At 48.2% G+C, this 10624-nt stretch overlaps 1 protein-coding gene across 1 annotated transcript in view; it reads right to left on the bottom strand.

The window, feature by feature from the left end:
• Window positions 1–1902: 1902 nt before the first annotated feature.
• UTP20 (UTP20 small subunit processome component) overlaps window positions 1903–10624 on the bottom strand; it is a 117212-nt gene continuing 108490 nt past the window's right edge. The window contains exons 53-62 of the mRNA XM_069095229.1: window positions 9755–9824; window positions 9416–9598; window positions 8702–8833; window positions 7550–7682; window positions 6394–6581; window positions 5622–5693; window positions 4618–4926; window positions 4263–4389; window positions 3457–3602; window positions 1903–3353 (exon numbers count right to left, since the gene is read on the bottom strand). Of these exons, the coding sequence (XP_068951330.1) occupies window positions 3198–3353; window positions 3457–3602; window positions 4263–4389; window positions 4618–4926; window positions 5622–5693; window positions 6394–6581; window positions 7550–7682; window positions 8702–8833; window positions 9416–9598; window positions 9755–9824 (1516 nt within the window). The 3' untranslated portion in view covers window positions 1903–3197. The remainder of the gene's footprint in view (window positions 3354–3456; window positions 3603–4262; window positions 4390–4617; window positions 4927–5621; window positions 5694–6393; window positions 6582–7549; window positions 7683–8701; window positions 8834–9415; window positions 9599–9754; window positions 9825–10624) is intronic.

Here is a 10624-nt window from a genome sequence, read left to right as displayed (position 1 = left end):
GTTGTAGGACGGCAGGCACACTAATGCATTATTGGTAGAGCTATAAATTTGTACAGCCATTCTAGAAAGCAATTTGGGATTATGCAGATAGTGGCTGAAATGCCCACATCCAAGACAGGAGATGAAGCACTGGAGGAGGGCACTGATAAAAAGAAAGTCTCCATATACACCAAAATATTTTTACCTTTTTGAGGTAGTCAATGACTGAAAACATATTAATTTGGGAATGGATATAATAACCAAATTCTGGTACATGAAAATAACTGAAAATGTACTGTTAAGAAAAGATAATTCGGCTGAACAGAGAAATGGAAGGATTTACACAATGTAAAGCAGAGTGAACTAAGCAGAACCAAAAAGGCAATGCTACAATGCCAAAGCATAATTGCCACAAGACAAAAAACAATTAACGTAAAGTTCTAAAAAATGAACTTGGACCCAAAGAAAAGCAATGAGAAGTACCCAAATTCTGCCAAAGCAAGCGGGGATTCACAGGTGTAGAACCTTGTATACAATGGCTGGTGGATGCATCAATCAATCTTATGAAATCGTTTTCCTCTTTTCTTAGAAAAAGAATTGTCCTTTCACAATAACCTGGAGAGACTTATATAAACTGAAGCTGAGTGACAGGAGCAGAACCAGGAGAACATTGTACACAATTACAGACATATACATGTGATGACTGACTTTGACAGACTGGACTCATCTCAGCAATGCAAGGTTATAAGACAACTCCAAAAGACTGGAAAAGGCTATCCACATCCAGAGAAAGAATTAGAATCTAAATGCACACTGAAGCAAACTACGCGCTCTCTCTTTTTTGTTTCGTTTCTTCTTTCTCGTTCATTCCATTGGTTATAATCCTGCTTTACGACTTGACTCATGTTTAATATGAAGGTATGTGCAGAACCCATATAGGATTGCATGCCACCATGAGGAGGGGGGGAAGAGAGGGAAAAAACTTGGAACTCAAAAGCTTGTGGAACTGAATGTTATAAACTAAAAGTAAATAAATAAATATTTTTTTTTAAAGGAAAAATAATTGTCCTAAGAGACAGAAATAGCTCTCTGGGAGGCATACAGGGAAAGGCATAAAAACAATGTATCCACAAAAGCTGATTAAAAAGTAATATTCTCTTTATATGCAAACAATAGCACTACTACTTTACCTTTGGGGGGGTAAATCTTTTGTATTTTTCATGTAGTGGGATGGAAGTTTCCTTGACATTTCAGTCTGGCTCCACTTGTGACCAGCAGCATGGACAGATTTTGGTATGTAATTGGCCATAACTGTGCAAAGCTCACTGGTTCACCACTCATGACCCTAACCTCTTTAATGAGAGGTGGTATTTATAATAGCACTTGATATACTCTGGATTAATATGAATTTCTCCAGCAACCCTGGGAGGGAGATGCTGTTTGTCTGGGGCTTTTTCCAGGGGGGAATAAAAGATTTGGGGGGCTGTCGACCTGTGTTTCCTGGGTGTGGGGAAACCCCCTCTGTTTATGCAGATCAACAATTCATCTGTAAATTTTGGTCTGAAGAAAGTAGCTTGTGAGCACTGAAGTAAGTGATGAGTGACTTTTCCTAGACAGTAGGAAAGTGTCAGAGGCAGGATTTGAATCCAGGTGTCCCTGGCTTCCAAGCCCAGCACTCTTGGAACTATATCACACTCTGGCTGGCATATCAGCACTCTGAAGGCAGAGAACAGAAAAGGATGAGGAAGCAAACGCAGCACATCTTCCTTTCTTAGCGATCCCTGAGGTACATCTGCTTGGCACTAAGGTGCCCCACATTTCCTTCACCCATTAACACAATGGACACGCTAGGTCCATTTCTGAGGGGGAAAGGATAAGGAGAAAAGAAACTTAATTTTTATACAGACAACACAGGCATACAGATTGTTTCCATAAAACATATAATTTTAATGTTAAAATATTTGCAAACAAATTTAAAACATGATACTCTGCTAGCATGTGACAGGCCACGCTGCTAGCTGATGGTGTCAAAGAGTAGAAATACAAGACGACAATTATGACATCTGGCAGGCAAGCAACAACACCACAGGACGGCCAGCTGACGACCACTGGCCACGGGGAGGGGTCACCAAGGCCAGCTGGCATTGGAGGCACGAGTTTTACACTGGACCACCAGAACACAAACCACTGCCAAGTTCAATGAGAAGTCTGAGGTAGAAGCAGAATGGGCAGATTGTGAAATCTGCTGTTGACAGAGGGCCAATGACTGGATCTGCCTGTGGTTTCACTGTACAAAGAGCTCCCAGAGGATGAAACTCCCACCAAGGCCAAGTTGGCACCTTCTCTTAAGAGAGACTGCTAGAGGGTGCCATCATGCACAGAGTGCTGGGCCAGACACCTGGGAAGTGGATGACTCTGGGAAAGCCACTGAACCCCTGCCAGCCTCAGTTTCCTCATCTGTAAAATTGGGGTCACAAGAGCACCTACCTCCTAGGGTAGTTGTGAGGACCCTTAAAGTAATGACCATAAAGCACTTAGCGCAGTGCCCAGCTCATTTATCATTAAGTGACCTGCCAAGATGGGACTTGAACCCAGAGTTTTTACAATACTGTTTGTATTGAAATACCCTGAACAGAGGAAGACACTGAAACCACCCCGCAGTTGTACAACCTGACATTGTTCCACAGACTCTGAGAAAGGAGGCAGACATTTCAAATCAAAGGGTCTTAACTGGGGACCCCCCAGATGATGGGGGAGAGGCCTGAAAAGCAGAGATTTCAGGGGGTCTGTGAACTTGGACAGGAAAAAAGAAATGACATCTTCGCTATCACTAAATTCTAACTGAGGCAGAACATTTCATTAAATTATTTCACGACATTCATAGGAAAGGGCCCAATAGCTTCACCAGACTAACTTCCAAAAGGGTCCATGACCCAACAAAGGTGAACTCTTACCCCAAATGCAAAAGGAGAAACAGCATCTTGTTTTTATTCTTTTTTAAAGTATGTGATTGGTAGTGACTCCTGCCTCCCTCTGTACACACACATGTGTGCGCGCACACACACACACACACATACACACATGCACACACACAAATCCAGACCAAGCATTATTATAAAACTCTTTCAGCATATTTAATGTTTAAAATCCTGGGCATTATGAACACGGTACCTGTACATACACCAGAGAAGACCCACTGTGGTGGGGCGACCCTGGCCTCACTCCACTATGGCCAGGTCCCGCAGGCCATGGCTCCTCTGCCTCTTGGCCTTGTAGCCTGGCCGCAGGAACTCTATTTTCCTCTTCTTGGCCTCACTCTTATTCTTGTGCTTTTTCATTTTCTTCTTGGCAGCGATGTCGGGATTAGTCACAAACTGCAAAGAGGAAGGGGAATGGGATTGAGTGGGGCCCTGGGGGGAAGGGGGTCTAAGGACACAGCAGGTGGAAGGACAGACGGAGGTGAGGGCCGGTACTGACCTGCAGGGCCTTCCGCTTGATGCGGAGAGCCCTCTTCTCCCGGGCCCGCTTCTGCACAGAGGCAAATGCCAGCGAGAAGGCTTCCAAGCCAACCATCTTCTTGAGCAGCTCCAGGATTTCCTGGGAAAGGTTCTTCAGCGAAGGGTCTGCCCATTAAAAAAGCAACACACAGAGACATGGAGGTCACTCACCACTGGGCAAAGATGGAACTCAAAAGGAAAGGATGGCCCCTGTCAAGAGGTCAGGACCATTCTGGGAGAATGAGGGTGGCTAAAACAGCCCCCAGGACCTGGCATATTGCACCCCCAGCCCCTGACAGGACCGTGCTGCACACACCACCAGTCTCAGCAGACAGGAGGGTGGTGCCTGTCAGTCATGGAATGATAGCGAGTCATGAGACATGGAAAGAGGCGAGGAAATCTGGATGCCCCCAGGAGGATTGGCAAGCGCCCAGAGAGGCATGGGGGACTGAGAGGAAGTGGGGCAAAGAGAAGGAAATAGAGAGTGAACTCCCGCTAGGTGACTGGAATGACCAAACACAGTCCTGAAGGCACCTCCTGCTCCCACTCCTGGCCAAGGCAGGGACCATGGGTGTGGGATACTGTGTGCACTCCAGCCCTGGGGGATGTCTGCTCACTTTAGGACCCCATGCGGCCTGATGGACAGCCTCTGGAGCCCTGGCTGCTACAGACACGTTCTCCTTGATGGGCTATGGGAGGTCCTTGGAGGGGTGAGGAGGCAGCTGATGCTCCTGGGAGTTCCCCTCTACCCCCATTCAAAGAGCCCTCCCCCAGAGGGCTCCTCACCTTGCTCTGAGTAGGTGCTGTTCAGTTCCCGAAACAGCGGAGCGAGGATCATGGGGAGAAAGGGTCGGACCTTGTCGGGGCCCAGATCGATGGCCAGAGCTCCAAGGAACTTAAAGATGCAGGTTCTCTGAAAACAGAGTGTTACAAGTGAGCGGGCGGGGTCACAGGGCTGCTTCATGTCGCCCGGAGGGAGAACGGGGGCTGAAGGCTGTCTCAGAATCACGTTTTCAGAGGCATAAAACAATGCTCATAGAATCAGCGATTGGAAACATTAAGTGATCCCTGTTCGTGAAGAACAACAAGACCTTTCTCAACCCCAGGCAGGGAGGTCCCGGGGTGGCCCCATCTGCCTTACCTTTAAAGGATTTTTGGGTGAATACGCGGCTTCTCGTTTGGCCATGATGGACAGCTTGTGGATCAGCCAGAACAGGTTGGCGGGTCTGCCTTGTTCTGCCTCTGCCCCTGCCTTCTCTTCTGTCCCAGCCGCCTCATTTTCATCGTTGGAGGCTTCCTGGGCTGGCCCTGCATCCTCCTCACAACCCGCGGTCTGAGACATTTCTGGGGCAGATGCCTCCACGTTCTCCTCAGAGGCACTTTTCTTCTCCTCTGCATGGAGCACCAGAAGATAGATGACTTTGGCGACAAACAACAAATTCTTAACAATCTTAAAAAAAAAGAGAAAAGTTTGCATCAGCTTCTTATTTTCTCCAAAAGGCCCGTGTGTTTCCAGGGGGGGTGGGTTCTCCCTCTCCAGGTGAGGTGACTTTCCCACAGGTGACCTGGCTTGACTGTCTGATGCCTTTTACCCACTATAACCAACGGTCAGATTGCTATCTGCTATACCAAGGGCAGACAGAGTGAGATTTTTCTCAGGTGGTTCCATGGACAAGAGCACTGGGCCTGAAGCTAGGAAGACCCGAGTCCAAATTTGGCTGCAGACAGCTAATAGCTGTGTAACCCTAGGCAAGTCACTTAACCTTTGCCTGCCTCGTAAAAGGTAGATGACCTCCCAGGGTAGTCATGAGATCAAAAGGAGATCCTCTATGGAAAGCACTCTGGACAAGCCTAGGGTACCATCCCTTTATTACATGGCTATTTAATAATGTTCCAGCTGTGTAAGATGCCAGCAGCTGCCCTGCAGCCCTTGAGATTGACTGGCACCCCTGCTTCATGAGCAGAGAAGGCCTCCAGGGAATAGTTGCTTTCTAGGGAAAGGAGCTTCCAAAGTGAAACCCCTCAAGTTAAAAGCCTTTGGAACTGGGCAAATGCCTTGTAGAGGCACGTGAAACAGCAGCCAGGTCCCTCCTCCCCCCAGAGACACAACAAAGGCCAGCTTGTTCAGAGGTTTCTCATTCCTACCTGTTCTCCCAGAGACTGATCCAAAAACTTCGACTGCAACTGATAGCAAAAGGCTAAAGCCAGTCTTTTCATCTGAAATAAGAAAGGCCAGGGTTGTCTTAGACATGATATACTCCCCACAACTGCTGACCACCAATGGCACATGACAAGTACCCAACACCAGAGCTGTGCACACAGAAAGGGCTTTTGTCATAGGGTCAGAGAGACCCTTTACACCAACAGAGAAGGCTATGAACCTGATCCAAAAGACCATGCTGGGCCTGGAATGAGTAAGCTCTGGGTCTGACTTCCACCTCCAGACATGTACAGGCTGTAGGACCCTGCACAATTCACCAGGCCTCAGCTTCCTCATCTGTAAAATGAGGACATTTAATAGCTGTAGCACTTGGTTTTCAGGGACACTGTGAGCATTAACAATGATAATAGCTCATTATTGATACAGCATGAAATAATGCATGCAAAGTGCTTTGCAAGCTTGTATAGGCTGCATAAATAATTATCAATCTATCAGCAAGCATTTAAGCGCCTACTGTGTGTCAAACTGAAATAAGGGTTTTTACAACGATGACAATCAGAACAATGACCTACACAACCCTCGCACCTGGGACTTTTATGGCGTTTTACAGTTTCTTCTCCATCCCAAACAAAACACTTTCCTCCAAGTGCAGAGCTGAGGAGGATTCTGTCGGGTCACACAAGTACCTTGAGGAAGATGGCATGGGGGAAGCTGGGGGGCAAGGAGGCTCCCTGTGGCCACTCCTTGACATCTCACCTTCTGGTCTAGGTCCTTGGTTAGAAAGTTAATGGCCACCGGGCCTGACTGTTTCTTCTCAGACTTCTGGGTGGCCCATCTCTTAATCAGTTCCTCTGGTTTGCAAGAGGCGAACAGTAATCCAAAAATTTGGGCTGAAGTGAGCCACACCCAGCTGTGGGGGTGGGACAGATGGGACTGGATGTGACCTATGGCAAAGCAAAGAGATTTTCTTCTTAGTCTCTGAACGAGGGGTTCCACGGACATCTTCTTTGAGGGAAGGCACAGTGTCTACCCTAAGTGACCCTGGTGAGTCTGATACAAGGACAACAAAGGCAAATTCTATAGTTATGGGGGTCGTGGTGGAGTTCTACCTACCTGTCCACATAGTCGGTAAAAAAACTGGTGTGTGTGTGTACATGTATGTGCACGCATGTGTACATGTGTGTATGCGTGTGTGGGTGTTGTGCAGGTGCATGTGTACACAGGCATAGTTACAGAGAAACGCACAAACAAGCAAGCTTTGCCGATACCTTATAGCAAAGTGACCTTCAAGAGACAGGGTCTGTCTCTTCATCCCCATGAAGGATGGCCCCAAAGACCTGGGCGTTTCCTTCCAGCTCAGGCCCTGGACCTCTGCTAACAGAGTCTCACTGTGTTTCCTCATAAAAAGGCTTTGGTGAGGTAGAGACACACCACAGGTTTTAGGGTCTGGGAGGCTGCCTGGGACTGGGGAATGAGAAGGACCTTTAGAAGAAGAGGACTTGGCTTCATCTCCTGACTCTGCTGCCCTCACCTACTCCTGCTTACCCTGGGCCTCAGTTTCTCCCTCTGTGAAAGAGAGGATTGGGCAGATGGCCTCCAAGATTCATCCCCTCCAGCCCTTGAGCTGTGACCCTTCCCCTCCTGATTCCTGTGTGTCTATGTGCTTCTCTAGTCTTTGCTGCTAGCACATACACGTCTGTCTCTCCCTGCAGAATGCTTGCCTCCCATGGCTGGCACAGGGCCCCCTGCAGGTGAGTGGAGCTCTGAGACACGAGGAAGACCAAAAGGGACCCCAAGGCTCAGCACTGAGACACTGGCTACTGGGGAACCAGCAGTCGGATTCTAACTCCCATCTTCAAGGCTTCTATACCAACCAACAGTTGGTCAGTCAATCTTAGAACAACTGACTTACTCCAGATGTTGTTCAGACTCTCAGGATGTTTGGTGAGCTGAAGAAAATTGGATTCCTTGATGAGCTTAGTTATCAGTGTAAGAAAACCAAAGAGAAGTCGGTCCGATGCTTTTTCATCAGTTTCTTCAATGAGCTAAAAAAACAAACGCAAGCATGGATGAGGTCGTTCTGAGTCAGGACAAGACAAGGCAGGGGGTGTCTGGGTAGTCTGACTACAAAATCTGTGAGAGAACTCAGTGTATACCAAAGAACCTCCATGTCTCTTCAAAGTAAGTGGGACCAGCACAAGGACTGGCCTCCACTGACCTTGAGAAAAGCCTCGGGTAAGGAAGCTCTCCCTGCCATGGCAGGCAGGCAGTGCTGTCTGAGTGGCCTCAAGCCCTGGGCAGGTAAAAGACTTTCCCACAGTCACACAGCCAGGATGGGTCAGAAACAGACCTCACACTGCAGTCCCAGCCTTTGAGTCTGGGTTCTATTCTCTTTGAAAATTTCAAAATAATAATGAAATGAAGATATAGTTTAAAAATGCCTAACTTCTTGTTTTTATTACTGTATTTCCTGAAGGCCAGTTATACATGGGATGATACGAATGTATGGACAGTAACATGGTTCTTGCAAAAAGTCAGAGGATCACAATATTCATTTAGTCCAGCCCCCTAGTTTTATTTGAGATCATGGAAGCTTAAATAAAATTCAAAGGCAAGATGGAGGAAATGAAGGCGGGACAGATGGATGGGCATTTATTAAGCCCTTAGTTTCCACCAGATACTGTAGTCAGCACTGGGGATACAAATCAGAAGCAGGACAACCCTGGCTTGAACGGGGAAGACAATCCACAGGATTTGAGCAGTGACCAGGGAGGGCTGCTATGGCCTGCAAAGTCCCCATAGGACAGAGATTGAGCTAAAGGACAAAACAAAACTACTAACATGAAAAGAAATGGCTGAAGCTGAGACTGGTAAAGGAGACCAGGGAGAATGGGAACCAACCTGGTTTTCAACTTGGATTTTCTGAAGGCTAACACACTTGGCATCTGTGTCGGAAGGGATGCCTCCAGACATGCCAACCCCTTTCTCTCCCGAGTTACAGTTTCACTGTCTAAACCAAAAACATACGTACAGACAAGATTTCTTTCCACAGCAGACAACTTACATCTCGGAGCTGGGAAGGCTCAAGCTCTTTCTCAATCACAGGCAGGACCGTCCCAAATCTCCTCTCAAAAGCCACTCCTTCGGCTTCCACAAACAAGCCACAAGTCTGGGCAGCCAAGCGCTTCTGCAGACTCTGCCAGCAAGAGAGAAGGCTCAAGACCATCAGTGGGCCACCACAGGGTCAGAGGATCCTTAAGACCTCCTGACAAGGCTGTGGCAGGCAGCTGAACTGACCCAGACTGAGAAAGTCATTCCCATTGTTATGTTGCATTTGCTGGGATGTCTTAAAAGTGGGGGCCCAGACATTTGATTTCATGTGTATAACAAATTCCAGGGTGAGGAAGCTGTCAATCGATCAATCCAACAAGTGGGCATTAAGTGTCTGCTGTGCACCAGGCACTGTGAAGGGTGCTAGGGAGATGAAGACAGATGCCCTCCAGGGGCCTTCATTTTATCAGGGGATGATATGAACTCAGGAGAACATGCAGGTATATGCAAAACAAAGAGCTGGCTCTAGGGCTGGAAGGGCCATCACTGCACAGAAGAGGGAGAGCTGAGCCCCCCAAACAACACAAGGCCGGCCAGGGTCAGACAGATTAGAATGCAGCAGAGCCAGGCTTCCAGGCCCAGGGACCTGCCCCCCCACAGTGACACTTCCCCCACCAGGTCGAGGCCTTGGAGGGCTGTAAGCAGAATGCGCTGAAACGGTCCCTACCTTCTGACTCCCAAACCATTTGACCACGAGCACATACATCAGGTCTTTGTTCTCCAGGCTGACTTTGCTGAGCAACAGCTTGATGGCCATGGAGGCCATTTTTTTGCACTTGGCAGAATTGTCATTGATCATCATGAGACAAAGGGGAACGAAGAACAGCCCACAGTTCTCATGGAGCAAGCCCTAAAGAAGAGAAATGGGGATGACTGTGGGGGGACCAATACTTCCGCACTTGCCACAGGCAACTCTAGCGTGGCTCTAAGGAACGGGGGAGGGCCATGAACTTCCCCAGTGCGTGCACCAACACGGCTCTCCATCTGTACTCTGTACAAACAGTACCTGAGGGAAGGTCTCGAAAAGGTGGGCAATCATTTCCAACGCAGACTCTCTTCCCGCCTCGTAGTCATAGCTAAGGCAAAAGTATCAAACGGAGACATCAGCATCTTCAAAACTGACTCATTAAAAAACCCCACAGAATCTGGATCTGAAGGGACCTCAGTGGTCATGGAGTCCAAGACACATATGAAAAGTATCCCGCAGGCCTGGAATTCCCTTTCCTCCCCTCCACCTGCTGCCTCTTCTCCAATCTCAGCTACAAAGCTTCACCTTCTCCAAGAACCCTTTTTCAATCCTCCTGACTCCCAGTGTCTTCCTTCTGAGAGTGTATCCAATCTCCCCTGTATAACTTCATCCATACATGGCTGTTCGCTTGCTGTCTCCTCTGGTAGACCATGAGCTCCCTCAGGGGGCAGGGACTGGTTTCTGCATGTCTTTGTAATCTCAGTTCTCAGCATGGTGCCCGGCACACAGTAGGCACTTAATGTTTGTGGACTTGTCCCAAAAAAGGCAGCTGCCTGGCTTTGGCCTGAGGACCTCCACCAGGGGAGGTGTGGGACTGCAGAGGAAAACTGCCTCTGGAGCCAGGCCATCTGCCCTCGAACCTGGCCTTGGCAATGAGTGACAACGTGATGCCAGCTAAGCCCCCAAGGCAGTCTGATGAGGGGGCTGGACGAGGAGGCCTCTGGGGGAACTTCAGAACCCTTTCAATGCTGGGGTCCCAGGGCCTCCTAATCCTATTACCCTTCCAGAGAGCTCTGAGAATTAAGAGGCTGCTTCTCTGGGACCCTGTTTTCCAGCTCCTAACACAGTCTCCATTACTGTCCCCCACCCCCAAATCTTTAATTCAAGGTACTAAAAATAAAACCCAAT

Source organism: Petaurus breviceps, unplaced genomic scaffold, assembly GCF_028583685.1.
Source record: "Petaurus breviceps papuanus isolate PSGF00001 unplaced genomic scaffold, PetGlider_PUasm1.0 225, whole genome shotgun sequence".
Classification (NCBI taxonomy): domain Eukaryota; kingdom Metazoa; phylum Chordata; class Mammalia; order Diprotodontia; family Petauridae; genus Petaurus; species Petaurus breviceps.
This window is presented reverse-complemented; position numbering and strand designations above follow the sequence as displayed.